The sequence below is a fragment of the Betta splendens genome, chromosome 9 (assembly GCF_900634795.4).
Source record: "Betta splendens chromosome 9, fBetSpl5.4, whole genome shotgun sequence".
Taxonomy (NCBI): Eukaryota; Metazoa; Chordata; class Actinopteri; order Anabantiformes; family Osphronemidae; genus Betta; species Betta splendens.
The window spans coordinates 16,546,614-16,566,480 of NC_040889.2; the positions used below are offsets into that span (position 1 = coordinate 16,546,614).

The window sequence follows — 19,867 nt, forward strand, 5'->3', positions numbered from 1 at the left end:
TGCAATTACGCTCTAATTAGCCTGCTGTGGTTGAATTACAAAATGGGATTATTATAGTACGGACATGCACCCCACAAGTCAAGGTCTGACTCAGGAAATGAACAACATCTAAGGTGAAGTGGAGAGAGACAGTGAAGATTATTGTTTCCAAATATAGAGTAAATCATACTTTTATTTAGTTATTACTGAATTAATTAAATTTAATATTTAAAACGTATACGCGCGTAACTTACTGTACGTTCATTGTACTGTGAAGCTGCACTACAGGTCATGTGATCAGAAACCGGCGCGCGCTGAACTAGTCACGTTTGGTCTTTTCTTCTGACATTATATAGGGTTAATCCCGCCAGCTGCATGCGGGACGCGGCTTCCTGAGCGGATGAACTGCGACAGATGATGAGGTTAGTGCCCCGAGGATTGCGCACAAGACATGCACTGATCTGCTAACAGTCGTTTAACGACGCTGAGTCCCGGCCGCGGCGGGCGGCACACTCACAGAGCGGCTCCGTCTGGAGGACTTGTTGAGATCATCTGCACGCGGGGATATTTATTTACCCACGCTGATTTTTCCTCCCCCGCCACGCAGCACGCGCAAAAAAAAATCCCACTTTTTTTTGTGAACGTAACCGAAAAGGGATCGTTACGCGCAACTTTTACGCATAGTCTTGGAGCCGGCGGAGAGGAGGTTTCCATGCGCGGTCCGCGTTACCGTCCACACGGACCACTCTGCGACCGACGCTCAAAAGGTGGGATTATGTTAAACGTGCAAACTATGGAAATGGGTGAAACGATCCGCTCGATGATCTGCTGAAAGCAAACCAAGCCTCACGGACACTGGGAACTTGCCGGAGGAGCGAGCCACGCGCGGGTGCCAAAATGAGCCTTTGCTGCCGGAGCTGGAGGATCTTACGCGTAGTCTTCGCGACAATTACCGCGGTTCTGGCGCAAGGTAAGCGACCTGGAAGTGATGGATGCGCGGCCGGCGATGTTTAAATTGGAATGAAAGGGATGAGTGGCTCCGCAGAGAGCGGCTGATGCCAAAGTGAACTCCTGGAAGTGTGACCGTGTTATCGCCTTGTGTTTACACGGTGTTTAATGATAACGGCTGGAAACAAATGAGCCATTAGATTGAACTGTCCGCCTTGTGCACATGTTATTGGGGGCAGGTGGACCTTTCCTCTGTAATGCTGGGCCAGCGCTGAAACAACCTTCACTGGAAGTCTAAATAATAAATAAATGTCCTCATTTGTGCCACAAACTGACATGTTACTCCACCGTGAAACGCCGCTCGAGCGAGTCCGACGGGAGCACGCGCGTTCCCTCGCAGCAGTGAGATGAATTTTAAAGATTTAGAATGAAACGAGTAGTAAGACTTGACGGGTTTATGGGCTAATACAACTTGAGCCCTAATGCTCAGTGGTTTGATCTGTCTGGGAATTATTTTCCCTTATGGAGAAGCGCAGGGATCCAAATTACTGGTCGTCGGGGAGAATCAAGACGCGGACAATGAATGAAATATTGAAAAAGGAAACAGAACACTTTACAGCAGGTGCAGGCTGCGTTTACATGGATAATATAAGATCACAACTATTGAGACACCAACTGATTTTTAAACAAATTCTTGAATCTTGGAATATGTATATTCCCTTGTTTATATATTCTGTATATATATCAGTCTATACCAGTCACTGCACAAGCTTAAGCCTTCACTAGTCTCTCTTATCTCGCTCCCTCCTTATGTTCTCCACACGCTCATCCCCGCGGAGTATTGCCTGCTATATAAGCAGTACTACATCATCTTTTTATGTTTGTTTAAGCGTTTAAAATGAGAATAAAATGCCGTCAACTGTACTTTGACTAAATTAGGTTGTACTTCCATAGAGAGCATTATAGCCGAGCCGGATATGTACCAGTGAGCAATTACTGTCACGTTAAAGACTCAAGGATAGTTGTGAATGCAGAGTTAGGCTATAGTACCAATTCATCATTCAGCTTAGATTCAAATGAATGTGCTTATTTTGACAAGCCAGACATCAGAACAGTTATATATCAGACTTTCCAGGGATATAGATGTGTATATATATGTATTGTCAGTGCCCTCCTCCCTCCCAGGACGAGTTCAAAGTGTCCACAGAGGACATCAGTACAAATCTACCTGAGAACTTTTTGTGTGGCGAGCTGTCAGGTCCTGTTGTGACGTTGGCGCTGTATGAAAGGAAGACGCGCGGGAAAGGTCAGCAGTCACCGGATAAAAGACGGAGCGGATTATGTTTTCTGCTACAGTCGCATAATTAGCCGGAGTACCTGGGCCTGTCACGCGGCCTCTCGTGTCCGACGCTTCACTTTATCGGGCGGCACGAAGCACAAAGGCGCGTCTCTCCTCCGCCGTCACTTAGCGACCAAGAGGCAGGCATCCATCGCGGGTCCTTTCCCCACGCGGCTGGGACATATGGTGTGAAAGTCATTACGGCATATTAGAACTCGCAACGGTGCTCGGGCCCGGAGAATCCACGAAGAATGATTACAGTGGAAGCAATAGTGCTGAACGACAGGAACGGCCGGCGAGTAAGTAAGTCAGAAGATCCGCTCCAACGTGAATGAACTGCCGTGACCTTTAAAGCTCGGTGGATATTACACGGCGGGGTTTTCATTTAACCTGCCCTGAACACAGTGAGAGAAGTTTATTTGAAGTAAGACCTGAATCTTACTGTAAGGTCAACTCCCCAAATCTAGTTTTCCAGGTCAACTAAAATGAAAAACCTGCCCCCTGAAGTTCCATTCTCTGCTACCAGACGAACGTGGCGTCGCTTCAGAATCCCGGAATCCAGTTCTGGCATGTGGAGCATGTTCAGCGGGACTGTCCCGGACACGTGACTGCACGTGCGTCTTCAGCTCAGACAGGGAACAAGTCTGTTTGCTCCTAGACAGCACTCTAACCCACATACGGTCCGCGGGAACCAAAGCACCGGTTGAGGCACTGGACGCGTTCAGCTTTCAAAAAGCCACAGAGCAATGGCTGCTTCTGCCGCTCAGACCGTGGATGAGCTCAGAGGCGTCTGATTCCCATTCAGGCACCAGGACGCTAGACGTAGCAGTGCAACCAGAACCCCCGGCAACGGTTCCCAGCTTCACCTTCACGCTGCCGTGCCACGTGTGCTTCACGTAAAGAGGTTTATGGCAGCACAGCATGCGGCATCACGGTAAAACCCCGCCCGTGAAGCGACGTCCGCGCGAGGGCACTTTGCCTGCTGCACCGGTCGGCGCAATCCCCCTCTCCCGGAGACAGCCAGCCACTATATAATCAAACTCCAGCCCGGAGCTCTGCCAGCTCTGCTATTAAACAGCACATTCTGTCAGCGCGGCCAGTGGAGGCGTCAGCCCTGGGACGCGGCCCCCCCGTTCCCGGCGCCCGCCCGGCGAGCGCGCCCACTCGGCGAACACGCGCGGTGACTGACACCCGGGAGGAAAAAAGAAAAACGCGAGGCCGTCGCCCCTCCTCCGGGGCCGCCGGCTTGACACGACGGTGACACGTGCCACTATAGTCAGCGCTCGTGTCAGCCTGTCAGGCCGCCGGTGACGGAGCGTCGTCGCCGAGCAGATGAGCGCGGATGAATAAAGCAGGAGGGGGCCGTGATGGACGGGACCCTGTCAGGCGCCCAGCGACGACGCTGCGGGCTGGTGGAGACGCAGCAGGGCTCCCAGCCATTGTCTTGCAATAATAATTAATAATGCGCTGACAGAAAGCGTCTTCGGCCGTTGTTTCACGGAGGCCGCCGCGGAAAAGCTATAAGATGTGGATATTCTCAGCGCAGGACGTGATCGCTGGGACCATGATTCGTCTTAGTCTGAAGTTGAATTGTCAACAATGCAGAACCGTCCTGAGTGCAGATTTAACCATTTATCCACAGTAAACATCACCCCCCCCCTTAATTCACGAAGTAGGGCAATTAGTCAGCAGATCAACAGTGCACTCTCAGGTCAGCTGCTATAATCTTCATAATTCTATCGAAATGGATGTTTAATGAGGACACGCGACGGCCGTGTGACCTCCGCCTCCGCTCATCTCCACCGAGACAAACACTCGCCGTCAAGCTTTTAAACCAGATGAGGGAATACTTATGCTGATGGCTCGTTTCTACTCACTCTATGCACTTGTGGCCAGTATTTAACAGTCGGCCTCTAATCCGCGCAATAATTGTCCAACGGACGACCGCTAAATAGACGAGCGGCTGAATAATATACAGCTTTTCGATTTATATCTGTTTAAGCTACTTTGAATATTTTTTATTAAAATCTAATCTTGTTTTTTTTTACTTCACGCGGTTAAATCACCAGCGTTCCTGTTGATTTCTCATTGAGGATCCTGTGGGTACGAAAAACCACTTTAATCCCAGGTTTGTGACGGTTGAGCGGCGCCAGAGGCATCAGTTTCCGCCTCTGTCGCCCGTGTGCCGCGAGCCGATCAGACACGTGGAAGCGGGGCGGTTGGAACCCAGTTAACACTCGTACACACTCTAATATTATTGTGGTGACGTTACATACAGTCTCTCAGTGAGTCTCTCGATCCTCTGCCCTTCCAGACCTGAGCAGCAGAGAGCTGAGCGACGCCGGGAGCCCGGCGCCTCTTCCCGCCCTTCCTGCCGGTCACCTACGAGGTGCGGGACGCCGACTACCTGCTGCTGAAGGAGGCCGGCCAGGACCTGATGAGGAACTCCAGCATGCAGAGCCACACGCAGCCCTTGGTCATCCTGAGGCCCAGCCGGCAGCCGGCCGTCAGCGCCAGCTACGGCACCGCGTCCACGGAGCAGCCCGTGCCCCTGGACCTGGTCCAGTCCGTGCGGCTCTTCGGGTCCCCGGAGGTCCTGGCCTTCGCCTGGAAGATCCAGGCCTTTGTGCTGACGCCGCGGGCGTTCTCCTCCAAGCCCACGGTGCGCGTGCTCTTCTACGTGGCCGGCAGGGACTGGGGCCGGGGCGAGGGCGCCGCCGACGAGCTGCCGTGCGTGACGGCGCACGCGTTCTGGCAGACGCAGGAGGTGCGCGGCTCCTGCGCCGTGGGCGGCGCGCGGGGGACCTGCGTGGCCGAGCTGCTGCCGGCGCCGGCCTGGTTCGCCCCGGGCTCCGAGGGGCACGGGCAGGGAGCGGCAGGACCCGTCGGCGGGGAACCCCGTGGAGCTGTACTACCAGGCGCGGGCCCGCGGCGGCGGCGGCGGGTGCGGCCCGGCGGACGGGAGCCGCGGCGGCGGCGCGCAGCAGGAGAGCGCCGCCGTCGGCCCCATGCAGAGGATCGGCAGCGTGCGCCTCCTGCAGGTGCCCAAAGGCATGGCCACGCTGTCCCGCCTCAAGCTGGGCAACGCAATAATCATACGGACGTCGTCCAAACCGCTCAAGACCACCGACATCGCCACCTTCTACATACTGATGGCCAGCTCCGCTCAGCTCACCAACTTCACCCTCAGGTGAGAATCGTAAATGAAACGCACCCTTAAGGGGAATAAGGGGGATAATATCACTGGTCACTGTCTCACTACTTAAATTGGACGGCGTCTGAGCGACACCGAGGTCTGTTTTCTCAAGGCTGACGTGGATGAAATCGCGTTGCGTGTAGCGTCTGAGCCGACGCCGCCCTCCTTTTGAAGGGTGCTCCGTGCCGCAGAATGGGAAAAGCTCACGGGGATTAACGCCAATTAAATTCAAGGCCCTGTTCTGGTCGTGCTCTGCAGACTGCTCCTCTGTGACGGCAGTGCCACCTGGGCTGCTCCTCGGAGGTGCCTGTTCCATCCCTGTTTCGGCGCCGCGCTGACCTGACTTGTTAACCTATTTAGAATAATAAGATAGTCTCCCCCCGTTCAAGGTGACACCCTCCGATTTGGGAGATGTCACCTCAAAACTAGGCTTTAATCACATCCCTCCAACTTCCTCTCTCTGGTTTGATGGTCATAGAGCTGAAACGCTGCAGGTTTGTCAAGGTTAGCTGCAAACACCAACACACTGACTTAATTGGAGAATATTCTACTTAATATTACACAATGTGCTTCATTGTATGCCAGTGAAAAACGGCCTGTCAGGCGATGTGAGACGTGTTCATTTCATTCATCTCAGTTCTGGTTCGATTTGAATCAGAGATGAAGAATAATATTAATGTGAATGTCTGGGTTTGTGGCTCTGATAAGGGGCCGTCGCTGAGCTATGGAGTGATATCCAGTAACACCAGTGGGCTAACAAGAAAATCGCTGCGGGCACCTAATCCACAAACGTGCTGGTTCCGACACAACAACACCGACACCGTGTCCCCACGGGCCGCACTTAATGTCACACTGTGCTAAACAATCAATACCCCCCGAAAATAAATCATTTCCGAGCCGCTTCTGCCGCGAGACGCGCGCACATGCCTCAGTGGAGGCGAGTAAGTAAGGAGACAGTCATGGATTATTAATCCCGTATTTACCCAGTCCTGCATTCGTCCCTCGGACCCAGAGCGCGGCGCCGGCGCCGGTAAATATCGACTGAGCTCGTCCTCCTCGTGAGGTTGGGTGTGCGGGAGCAGACGAATCCTCTCTGGGAGACAAATATGGGGGAGATGTTCCACCCACACTTTGTAGGAGCATCTGAGAAATGACTTAATGGGATTATAGATGAGTACCTGCGCATTCATGGATTTTAGCGGGTTACATCATGCATTTGAATTATTTCCTGGTTTTCCTTCGGTCCTGTCTCAACACTCAGACAACCCCTTTCCTCATCACCTCTAGCACTCACGGCTTCTGTCTCGACCGGGACATTTTACAGGAAGCTTTGTGGTAATTAAACACACAAATATTATCACTGGTGACTAAACTGCGGAATGACCTTTTTTCCTGTGGGTCCTACAAACATGACATAACAGACTGACGGGTTTCCTGCACCATCAGCACGTTCACGAGCCCCGTGCGTCCATTCTCCAGCAGCCGCCTGTGCGTTGGATCGGTGTCTGGACGTCCCGTTGGGCTTCGCCATAATCAGCCTCGCGTTATTGACGCCTAGAGTTTGGGTCGAGGGGCATTCTAAAGGACGAACCCCACCTGTCATTTCATGGAGACCCTGTACAGTGAAGTATTATACTTTTATTACCACTCCACCCCACGAAAGCTAATTAATGCACAGCCAGTAAGTGCTGTACTTGTGGGATCGTACAGATTTGTGTCGTTTACTGCTGTCACGTGTGCTATGAGCCACAGTGGCTTCCCTCTTTACCAGGGTTGCATTCGGAGGCATCTCTGCGGCCATGAATTACGGCGAGCCTCCGTATCAAGCGGACGCCGCAGGTTCAACGGCAGCGGCTCATCACTCATCCGTGTGACAAATAGGAATTTTACATGCATTTTTAGTGCCGTGCCATCTGGCCGGGGCGCCCCTCCCCCCCCGAACTGCTCCATAAGTACCGCGAGCACGTTAGCGGTGGCTGGCTATCAGACTGGCTAAACGGTGGACTTTTGCCTGCGTAATTAACGATTGCATCTGTTTCGGAGTGCATCGGGGGGGGGCGCGCGCTCGTCCCGCAGTGATGTTTTCACCAAGCGGTGCAGGGAGCGGTACACAAATTATATCAGGGAAGCAATTACAAACCCCGTGGAGCATCTTGATAGCAGCCTTGGTGATGAAATGCATCTGGGCCATGCTGTCTAGCTCGCACAGAGGACGCGATGCATCTTGTAGGGTCTTTGATCACACTCTTTTACATTGTGCTACGCGTTGGTGTGTTTGAATTGCCTCCGCGCCCCTGTGATCTCCGGTAAAGTTTGCAGAGAGCGGCATTCCGCAAATAAATAACGGGACGGAGGCGAGGCGGAGCGCGTGCAGTGTCCGCCGGCGTGACAGTCGGCACGCGTGCGTTCCCGCGTACGTGCGGCTGTGCAGAGGGTGAGAACAGTGGTGCCACTCACGGCTCGCCTGGTCAGAAGTGAGATGGATGACAGGTGCAGCACCTGCGAGCTGCTTTTCCTACACGCTGTCAAGTCCGGTCTCCGCAGCCATCCATCTTCCCTGCCCCGGTGCCCCCCCCCTGCCTGCCGCCTCCTCGGGGCCTGCTAACCAAAGCTATGGACGTTGGTTCCTGCTTCCAACGTTGCGAAGGAAAGCACTTCTTCCATTTGCGGGAGACTTTTCCTTTTTTTTAGTATAGAAGGGCTGAGAGAGAGAGAGAGAGAGAGACTTGAGGAAAGTCTTCTTGTTACTGTCACTTTTTATTAGTTAAGTCCTTCTCCCCTCAGAGGTGTTTCATCGTAGCAGGGTACGTTACCCACCAGTCATTACTAGATTAACAGTCCTCCTAGGTTTTCTCATTAATTCATTGAGCATGCCTTCATGCTTACTTCATTGATTATGCTGGATTAAAGTTTCCCCCCACTGAAAACAAATAATCACGCTGCACTTATTATTCCCTACAGTCAGCATCAGGGCTGTAATTAGAGGCAGAAATAGGGAACGCGGCGCTGGTCGACTCGTGTGTGTGTGTGTGTGTGTGTGTGTGCCGTATGAAACCCACTCCAAACCTGCCCGCCACAGCCGCCTCCATTCAAACCGCTGATTCAAAAAGTTATTGTGGAGGCAGAGGCCATTAGTGTTACGGATGAAAGGACTCAAACGTGACAAACAGACAAAGCCCTCAAACACAAACTGCGTAACCACGGCAACACGGCACCAAGGTGACAGGAAGCCAACTATCGTAGAATCCAAAGTAACAGCTAACACCCGGGGCCTGTAAGTGATGACAATAAGGACCAGCCAGGAAACAGGAACAGGAAGTGACATCACACACTCACACCGCACAACGGCGCCTCCGAAGGCCGGAGGCCTAAACGGATAAACGTCTTAGCTCATGTTTTATTCTAATCAGGAAGCTGTGGCTTGTTTACTCCAGAACCGTGTATTTTCTGGTACTGTAGCCCGTTTCGAGGCGAGTCCCCTGTTCCGACGGCTCCGCTGCCTCCTGGGAAGCCTCCGACTGATAACAGTGGCCGACGCTGCCTCTCTCTTCTACCGTGTCACTCAGTGTGATGCGCAGCACACGGAGCAGTCACTTTCAGTTAGTAACATAACAAAGAGGGCCTGCAACACCTACAGTACAGCCCTCGCCTGCCTGTTGCTTGATTTGATGTGTTATCTGTGCTGGGCCAGGAGTCATTTAATAAGCTGCAGTAGGTTTGAGCTCAGTGTTGAGATTGAGAAGTCGGCGGCTTCAGTGTGTTCAGATGGAACAGGAGCTACAGGGTTCCTGGCTTAAGGGTGGGTTAAACCCACCCAGGTCAGGTGTGCAGTATCAGATTGTTGTTGTTGCTCCACTTTGTTCCAGTTTGTTTAGGACTCACGATGATGAACTGAATAGATGATGTCAGAGATGAATGGTCCTGCTTTGAGAAGGTTTCATGTTCACATACATACTGTAATGCACAGATTAGAGGCCATGGACGCTAATGTATTAGTAGAGTTGAGTTTCACATATTAATATGCATAACATAAGAGACTGAGAAAATAGACAGTCACTTAGAGTAATCTGTATTAATTACCATTCCATACTGGCAACATATTGATTGATGGTGTTCTGATTTGTTGTTAATATGTTAATGTTAACACATTCACTACACTCTTGACCTTTTCCTTTTGACTTTTCACAGAGCGACAGTAAAAAAAGGCGTGACCTTTCGCACGGCGACACCCAGTAACTCTTTACTGTGGGACATCACTCTGGATATGGGCACAGACGGAGCCATCACTGTTATCTGTCAGAGAAAGGCTCCGATACCTGGAAAGAGGTAAGCGCGTCTAACATCCCAGTGAGACCTGTTCCTTTACTTTCGCCGGGGAGATGCAACACACACATAACAGTCCAAAGGTCCTAAGGGAGGTCCTTCTAAAGAGCTTTCGCTTTTTGGCTTTTAGTGCCGCCTTTTCGCCGCGTGCCGTAATTACCTCCAAACACTCACCAGCAGCGCGCGTCTATGCATTCCTAGCGGGCAGCTGAACGCCTTGACCCGCGGCTTAAAACCCGCCACGTGGCGGGACAGACAGACGCCTCCAGGCGGTGTGATCGAACGCGGGTCTGCAGCGCTTTTCCTTTCCCCTGCACCGTTTCCGCGGCAAAGCCGCTTAGCGCCAGCACGATTTCCAGCTCAGGTAAGTGCAGCTTTGCACTGAACTGGGAGGAGCTGAGTAGCTTTAAGAGTAATTCAAGTGTGGCTTGGAAAAGATCGCAGGCAATCATAGACTTCTCTGTCTTCCATATAGTTATTATAGTTAATATATAGTTATAGTTATTCCATAAGTATATTTAAAATATAGCCAAGTTCTGAGTGTAATAAAATATAGCCTAGCATTTAGCATGGTAATATTTAATAATTCATACTAAACTAAAGAATTGGACAATTTAAAATCTTAATACATAATAACTCATCCTGATCCTGAGGAAGATATGATACATTTGTACTAGATCTGATCCTCGCTCATGGTGGTGATTAAGGAAAAGACAAGACGTCATCATCAGTCACTGGGATTTCTCCTCTGGGGAGCATGAATGTTTGTCTAAATGGCCCAAACAGAGGGATTATTTCATCTGACAGTTCAACAGCCTTACCTCCAACAGCCCACGTTCCGGAAAAAAAAGGCTTGTGTGCTTGATTTGATTTTCCAAGTCGAGTTTGCAAGTGTTCCCAAATCTGATCCACCAGGATTTAAATTATTATTTCTGGCTCTAGAGCGGCTCCAAGAAATGCTGGTGAACCTAAAGCTCTAATCTGCGCGTGACTGGTTGGCGGCGCTGCAAAGGAAGCAGGCGTTCGCAGCCAACTTTCCCAGGGTGACAAAATGCCAGTGAAAGGGGACAAAGCCTGGAGCATCTCAGTGAACCCCGCTTTCATTTAATACGAAAAACATCGGTGCAGGGATGAGTTCAAACACTGGGACATGTGGCTTTGTGTAAGAGGTCATACAATAGGAGACAAAAACATCAAGACGATCTGTACTTGTCATTATTGGTTTGACCTCATTAAGTTGTTTTCCCCATTTGACACGGATTATAACATTGTTTATCACAACTTCTTTATGGGTTAACATATTTTCCTACCCAGTCGTTTCAGCTAATCCTCTCTAAAATGTCACAAAACTACCAGAACCCCTGCAGAGAGGGTCTGCTGCTGTTTTGGTGATTTTGTGTTGGCCGTCTCTATTAAGCGTTAAAAGTATTTGCTGTATCTGTGCATTTAAAGCTTTTTTTTATCCTCTGTCGCAGCAGCTTGGTCTGGATCTTACTGGTAAAGCACAGACAAACTTCTGGCCATAAACAAGCTGTTGAGACATCGCTCCCTAGTAAGCTCAGCACATACACAAGAATGACCAAGGGCGTAAATATCACAGAAAATCCCCCCAATCTTATAGATATCTGTGTTAATACATACTTAAGGGTATAAGGGGATGCAGGCATGAGTGGAGTGAGTCTTATTCTGATACCTGAGCAGCAAGCTATCGTTGCATTTTAATCACGGGTGTCAGAGTAATGCATTAAGATCGTTCACTTGCACCAAATCCGGGTCCTTCTCCCAACAAGGGCAGAAATAATGAGTGAGGGGGGCCCAGAGACGGACTTCTGCGAGCCCAGTGGAGGATTAACTAAATGTGATTTGCAATTTCTCCAATTGTTGTTGCATTAATGCAGGGAGGAAAGTGGTGTGCAGCCCGTCCGAGGTCATTTTCATGCAGTAAGCCGCACGAAGCGGAGCTTAGTGTGTGTCTGCACAGCTCTGACACGGATATTTATAACATGCACACACACAGATGCGCAGGGTGTGATAATGGCCACGGGGCTGTGTGCATGCTTATTGTGTTTCTGTTGCCCACCAATATATCTTTTCCATAGTTCAATACAATTCCATGAAATGGAAAAGGGAGGATACTAACTTGGGCCACGGGAGAAAATTGAATCCGAGGCAAGGACACTCTGTTCCAGCCGAGATCAGCGAGGGGCCATTAGAAGTTGCAGAGGCTCGGAGTTTGTCGTGCATGCAGAGCGCCGCTGTCCTCGCACCAGGCAGCGCTCCCTGCTTTCTGGTTTGCGTTGGAAAAAAAAAAAAAGCCCGGAGACGCCGAGCCGGCTACAAAGAGGGATTGGATCTTGTCACAACTACTGGGATCACATGCCCGGACTAAAAACGCTCTGCACTTTATATCCAGGGGCGAACGCAGCGTCTCAGCGTGCGTGCGGCCTTTTAGATTACTTTCTACTCCCAGCGATCGCAGGCGCTTCTTGAAACACGAGATGAGTGTGGATGGAACTTTACTCGGCTGTAAAGTCGTCACGTTGAGCCTCGGCGGCCGCTCCTCTGATCACCGTGTTCTCTCCCCCCGCGCAGGCTCGACAGCAGCCTGCTGGAGGTGCTCCAGATGGACTTCGAGGTGGAGGAGCTGAGCAGCCCCGTCGACAGCCAGGTGATCGTGTGGAAGCTGGAGCTGCCGTCCGCGTCCAAGGGCGACGCCAAGACCGAGGGCGCCATGAGGATCTACACCACCCAGAGGGACTTCGTGGGCCTGGCTCCCCTGGTGATGGTGCGTCCCCGCCTCCGTGCCACCGCATCCCATAATTATTGGGGGCAGAGGCGACGTTCACTCACCGCGAGCGCCCATACGAACACAATACTTGAAAATACCACAAAGCAAAGTCGTGATGAGGGGGGTGATCACCCCCCCCCCTCCCGTCTGGTTCGCATCCTCAGATGCGTGGAGCTGCTTTGGACCGTTTAGCAAATGGGTTCTATTTTGAGCAGAGCGTGACCCGGTGCCGCCGACTGTCAGACTCCCGTCGTCGCGCGTGGTTCCGCCGCGGTCACCCTCCGCTCCCCACAGCTGCTTCACGCGCTGCTATTTCGGTGCCGGAGGCCTCTTCATCGCGCCACCTCTATAATTAATCCGTGATATAATCTCTGCTACTAAATATGGAGCATTACATAAAGCGGTTACACCACTTTGAATTACAGTATTGACAGTTATCTGTTACTCGTGTCGGCGAGTTCCTGGTGTCGTATTGTTGGCAGCAACGGCAGGACATCAGCTTGTCTTTGGAAGGCCGTTTTTCAGCCCGAAGAAATATCCCTTTTATGCAATTTAATGTAAAGAAATATCGCTCTCTCTGTTCTATCTGGCAGAATGCGGCTCCGAGCTTCCATCATAATGCTGCTGGACGCTTGAAGTCCAGACCACAGCATCCTGATTTGTGAATCTGACATGGTTCATCTCTCCTGTGGATTAGACGCTGACCTCAGGCTCGGGGCCAAACACGCGGAGATTTGATGGTCGGCTCCGGGGGACATTAGTGCTGAATGATCACTCTTAGCCTTGCTCTGTGATCTCCTGCGAGTGCTGCTGTTCAATACTTCTACATAATGGCGAAGGGTTCACTGACACGGCCTTCAGATCAGTGTTTCCTGACGATATAGTAATGACAGTCGGGGAGGAAAAAGATGTGCAGTTACTTCGGCTTCATTTACAGCAGCCTTATAGACCAGAGACGCGTATCCATCTGCTTCATTTTCATATCCTCAGTAGCCAAGTGTCTCTTTAGATTTGATTTAACTGATCTCTCACAGAACTTGACCAGGCTCGGTGCCACTGCTCTCCAACTAATTTACACTCGCACACACAGGCAGCGTTCAATTACTTCAACTTCACTTAGAACAATGTGTTTCACAGAGGACACGCGTCCATCTGCCTCGTTCTCCCGCCTTGATCGTCCATGCGCACGTAATACTGCGTGTCTATGCAAAACACATGCTCGCCGCCGCCAACGCTCACTCTGCAATTGATATTAATTGAGTTATTTGACTCGCGTTGCGCTCGCCCTGCACGCGTACGGGCGCCGTGCCCTTGGTGCTTTCTGGTCGGGACGGTTCAGGGTTCATCGTCCCGCTCAGGTGGTGAAGCGCTGCCGAGCAGAACCGGGCATTGGCCGAGCTGCACAAAGCTCAGCTCGAGAGCTCGGGTCGAGATAAGCTCCGCCGCGGCCATCACCACGCCTTAACTCCGGTGGGCCTCCTAAACGGAGAACCGGTTCTGCGGCAGGTACCTCATGGCGTCACCCCCTGCCTCTGCGTGTGTGTGCGTTTGCAGGACACGGACATGCTCAACACGGCCGTGCTCACCGGGAAGAAGGTGGTGATGCCTGTGAGGACGGTGGCCGTGGAGGAAGACGGAGTTGTGACCGATGTGTCCGACTACACCGACTGCAGCTCCGCCGATGAAGACGTTCTCAAGGTAAGGGGTCTTCGTCCTCCGCCCACAGGAAGACAACATTTGCATTCCTCATCTCACGCACTGGCTTCATGGCCGAGTAAATGGCTTTGTGAAAGAACCTAAGACGGAAAATTACGCTGAAAAGGTCAGAGGTGAACCTGTCAAAAGATTCTCCTCTGTTTTTTTTTATTTTATTTTAAAGTTAAACCTGTGAATGGAAATGGGTTTATCGGCGTAAATAGAAGAATGAGCGGAGGCCTTATCTCCCGGCCCTGACACTAAGCAGCAGCAGGGCAATCTGCAGCGCTCCTCAGGGGCACGGCAGGCTCTATGCGCCTTGATAGGCACGATGCCGACAAATAAGTTGTTCCAAAGTCACCTATGCTCTCCGTCCCTCTTCCGCACTGTAAAACAAACTATTAGCCGGACGACGCCGGCCATCAATCTCCCGAACAATGAGCGAGAGCCGCTGGGCGCAGGCAGCCACAACGTCCGCCGCCCCCTTTATCCCGTGAACCTGAGCGCGGCGGGCTGCCAAAAGCCGGCTTTGTTTACTGATGGAATTGAAAGTCAGGCCCCAGAGGTCAGAGGCTGTGTGTGTGTCTGCTCAGGGGAAAAAGTGGCATTGTAAACAAAACAAAGAGGAGGCGGCGGCTCCTCAGAGCTGCTGCTCCGCGAGGAGATTCGCGGTACAGTACATACAGTAAGTGCGCGATTATGGGATTACATGTCAAGAGCCCCGACGTGGACTAAGTCATTCTTTCCAGTGTAGCCGTCACTGCTGTTGTTCTAAGCTCACTGTAGCTCTCAGCGTGTTTGCTGACCAGATATCAGCCTCTGTCACAAATATTCCCTTTAATCTTCTTAGTCCAACAGCTTGACGCCGGTATCTTCGCCGCCCTGGTGTGCCTGAAGAGTGTCAAATCGGCCGGTGATAGATGGATTTATGTGGAGCGGAGCGCTTGGGGAGACAAAGAGAAACTCATCTTATCTGCTGATAGAAAGTGGTTTCACATCAGCCTGAATGGTGGAGGAGACGTCAACGTCTTCATGCACACTTTTAAGCCGATGTCAATTTATTCCTTATTAAGTGCTTTTAAATGACGTGGCATGTAACTGATTTCACCCGTCAAGTGTACATCAGTGTAATTTCCCCCTTTCGACAACACAGAACAAATCGAGCTGCAGCTGCGTCGCATTCCAGCAATTCTTACATGTGTGACAGTGTTTAATTCTGTAGCCAGTGATGAAAGTTAAATCCCATTTTGAATACACATCTTTATCTGACACCGAAAAAACACTGAGGGATATTCTTGGCTGCAGAATGAGATTGTGACAAGGATGAGTGGGCGGGCGGCACATTAAAATGGCATTCCTTTTTAAGGGCTCCTTCAAAATACTGTTTGAACGCGGGGCTTGTTCAGTGGAAAAACTTGGAAGACGCGAAGATGAAATGTGCAAAGAGCCTCAGATCGCGGGTGACTGGTCGAGCGGCTTCAATCCGAATTAAAACACGAGGAGTTCAAACAGTGTCACCGGAAATAAATCCGCCTCTTTTTACGCCAGTAAATGTTTGCATTGGATGCTCCCATCACGCCGTGGCCGTTGTTTGGACTGAAACGGAGCATGGGATAATTTGAAGAGAAGAGGTTGGGGCAGCTCGGTTGGCTGCGAGGATGACACATAGACGATGCGGTCATCCTGAGCGTAATCTCTGGTCACGGGTGCAGGATGACCGACGCAGGAGCCTCTCGAAAATAGCGTGTCCCCGTGACAGCGCAGCCTCCGGCTAACGGCTGGGTTCACGCAAACGAGCGCCACAATCTTTTTTGTATTCCCCCTCAGGCGATCTGTCAAAGCCCCCCCCCCCCCCCCCCCCCCCCCCCCCCCCCCCCGCGCTCTCTGCTCCCCTATGCACTTTCCCAGCTGGTGACTGAATCTCAATGCCGCCGTTAATTATCCAATTTGTTTAAAGCAGTGGCTGTTGAGAGACCGGGAAAAACCTCCCGACTCGCATCTCCGAACGTCTGCGAGATGTTGCGGCGGGCGCCCAAACTTGGTCAAGGTCACCTTTGAAATTATTGAAATTACAGTGTAATGAATGCACTTGGCTGTGAAGGACTGATGTTCTGCAATGCGCCACGCGATATTTTGATTAACATAAAATTGCAATGCTGCCTCTTGCTAGAGCTTCGGACCGATGATCATCGCAGTAGTTTATTACAGCCAGCAGACATTACTATGGTAACACTCGCAGCGCAAAACTGCAGCAAGACCATTTGTTGTTGTAGGAATGGCCTATTTGTTAAAATACTGACTTTTATGGGAATATTTAATTATTCTTTGTCATTGGGTAGACGACCAACATCTCCGTGATGGACAGTCTCATCCTGAATTGGTTTACTCAGGCATGCTTACGTACTCAAACTTTTAATACGGGCAGGAAATGACTCGAACTTTCCTCCTCTCTTCTAGGTGTCGGACCGGTGCGACTACGTCTTCGTGAGCGGCAGGGAGACGAAGGGCAAAGTGAAGATGACGGTGAACTTCACTTACAGTTACCTGAGCGCTCAGCTCGAACTGAACGTATGGATCCCTCAGCTGCCCCTGGAGATTGAAGTGTCGGACGCGGAGCTGAGCCAGATCAAGAGCTGGAGGGTTCCCATCCTAACCTCAAAAAGGTGGGACACGCAAGCCATTTTCATCAATTGTCCTTATTTGATCTTTCTAATGGATTTTTATGGACATTATTTTTGCTTTCTCGTGCAAATCCAAATCTCTGCAAAGGTTTAGAGTTCTGATTTCATCACATACCGTACTGCAGTCTCACAACGTGATCCAATCAAGCGGAGACAGGGCTGAGTGATTGGAGTATAGCGCGTCAAAGCTTTTATGGTGTAATAGGTCTGACCTGAATGTGTGTTTTTGTGCTCACCTCTCAGATCTGGCTGGAACAGCGAAGAAGACGACCGGAAGGGCAAAGGCTGCATGCTCCAGTTTCAGCACGCCCTCGTGCGGGTGCTGACTCATTTCGTGGCCGAGCCGGCGGACCCTCGGGATCCGAAGGCTTTCTTCCTGGGGTCCGATTGGCAAGTGGACATCACGAGGCTGGTTCGATACTTCATGAAGGTGGAGGACCCTCGAGTGGCGAGGCTGCAGGCCGGCCGAGTGCTGTCGGGACGTGACCTCGGGACCACCAGCATCCAGGTAATAAACCGCGGCTTGGATTAACCTTGACCCCAACAGCTTGTGACCGACGTCAAAGCAATAAGCAGCTCGCGTGAGACTGGATTAGATAGCGAGGCCTCCAGACTTGTGCAGACATACAGTAATGAAGGCACAAATGTTACGTTAAACATGACAAACCAAGTTAGTGCTTTTTGACACATATGGAATGAACTTTGTTTTGTGACAGGTGTTTTCTCCACTGTCTGATGCAATCTTGGCAAAGACAACTATCAAAGTAGTGGATGACAAAGTGACCATCACTGAGTTGGGGGTTCAAGTGGTTGCGGGTCTTTCCATGACCTTACAGCTCAGTCCTGGAAGCAACAAAGCTATCTTGGCTACCACAACCACACAAGAGGTTCTGCAGAGTCCTAAACAGGTAACACGACTGTTTTATTCATCGGACGCTGGATTCAACCTGCATTTGCAATTTCTGCCATTTCTGCCTTTTCAGGAAGCTTTGGTCAGTTCCTGGGTGCAGTTCAGTGACGGCAACCAGACGCCTCTTGACATTTACGATCCGGCCTCCTACCGCGTGACGGTGACATCTCTGGATCAGGGGGTGGTGTCAGTGCAGGGCATGCCTCCGTCGGTGGTGGCGGAGGGAGAGGGCGAGGGCGTCTTGGTCAGAGTAGAGATGTCCATCTGCGAGGCCTGCCAGAAGTCCAAGCGGAAAAGCACCGTGGCCGTGGGCAACGGGAATCTCAAGGTCAAATTTCAGTCAAACAGCCGACGGTCGTACACCAACACCAGCGGCCTGGACGGCGGCGCCGCCAGCGGCAACAACAGCGACTATGGGGCCGATGGCGAGCGGCTGAACAGTCAAAGGAAGCAGCGAAAACCATCACGAGACCCGTCGGTGCGCGGCGCGACCTCCGACCGAGCGGAGAGCGTGATGCAGAAGATCACAACCACCATCAAATCCACAGAACGGACCTTCCTGACCAGCGGCAGCCTCGGGGGCGTGGGCAAGACCGGCTACTCAGGGAACCCCAGCAACCCCACCAGCGGGGGCAAAGTCAGCATGATGAGCAGCACCGGTGGCAGCAGCAAAGGGTTCGGCTCAGACAACATGATAGTGGAGGACATGGGAAGTGCTGGCTTTACGAGCACCGTGAAAGCCCCCGGGAACCTAGTCAACTATAACAACTTCCCCACCAAGGTGGAGGTGCCTGGGCAGGGGACAGCAGAGGTAGACGAGGTGATGGGGGGCCGGCCACTCACAGACTTGGAGATCGGAATGTACGCTCTCCTGGGTGTCTTCTGCCTGGCCATCCTCGTGTTCCTGGTCAACTGCATCTCCTACGTTGTTAAGTTCAGGCACAAGAAGCCGCCCGCGCACGGCCAGGAGCCTACGGGCCACAGGCACGACTGGGTCTGGCTCGGCACCGACGCCGAGCTGGTGATGAGCGTGCCAGGAAGTCCCGTCCAGCAAGACTCCCAGACCACCACAACCGTCATAGACATTGGGCCCGATAAGGCGGCCACTCTATCGCGGAGGCCCAGCTGCTTAGCCTCCGTCACAGACTCTCCCCTCAGCTGCATGGGCTCCCTCCGGAGCAAACCCGCGCACAGCGAGTCCATCCACTCGCCCACCAGCAAGAGAAAGAGAGTCCAGTTCACCACCTTCTCCACTCTGGACCGGCAGCACTCGCCTCACCTTCCGCCCAGGGAGAACGGCCACGGCATCCACTGGGTTGGGAAGAAGGACGGCTGTGGGGAGGTGCCCCACATGTGCACTACAGGGCCTGGGAGCCAGTGATGATACAGAACCTGCTATCGGACCTCACATGTACAGTAGACGTGGCTTTGATCACCTCAATGCCTTTGTAAACTCCCAACAGCTGTCAACAAGTTGCTCTCCTCTACATTTCATTACCTATCAAGGCCTTTTACTTGTACATGCTCCGTATTTTATTGTTAATATTGGACACTGAATGTGTGTGGAGACAGGTTTCTGGACTGGACGTCTGAACACACCAAACGTTAACGCTGCATGTGGACATGTACTTCTCTAAAGTGTGGCACTCCCACGCTGGACACACTTCAAGAATTTCAAATTACAAATTTATTTCAAGTTCTCTGACAGATATAGATTTGACCAAAAACGTAAGTTTAACTACATGTTAATTGAAGTTGTCTTTTTCTATTATGCAATACCCAATACTATTTTCTTTGTACATTTAAGTTAATGTAATTTTCATTTTATTGTTTGTTTCCATTAAAATACTGATCTTGATTGCTGCTTGTTCGCTGGATCCTGTTAAGAAGCACCGTTTTTTCTGTAAACAGATACGTTTCTATTTTGTGAGATGCTTCATTTCACAGTTGCATTGAATGGATGGCACAGTGAAAACGTTCACCTTTCTCTAACCAGCACATGCACCAG

The 19,867-nt window shown here is 51.4% G+C and overlaps 1 protein-coding gene across 1 annotated transcript; it reads left to right on the top strand.

Annotated features, from left to right (window-relative positions):
• Window positions 1-305: 305 nt before the first annotated feature.
• LOC114862274 (transmembrane protein 132D) lies at window positions 306-19,717 on the top strand. The gene is given in 11 exon segments (XM_029162424.3): window positions 306-949; window positions 4,581-4,624; window positions 4,626-5,123; window positions 5,125-5,456; window positions 9,651-9,788; window positions 12,378-12,570; window positions 14,128-14,271; window positions 16,726-16,931; window positions 17,193-17,457; window positions 17,666-17,857; window positions 17,933-19,717. Coding segments are annotated over 11 exon segments (3,393 nt in total). The 5' UTR covers window positions 306-876; the 3' UTR covers window positions 19,241-19,717.
• The last annotated feature ends 150 nt before the right edge of the window (window positions 19,718-19,867 follow it).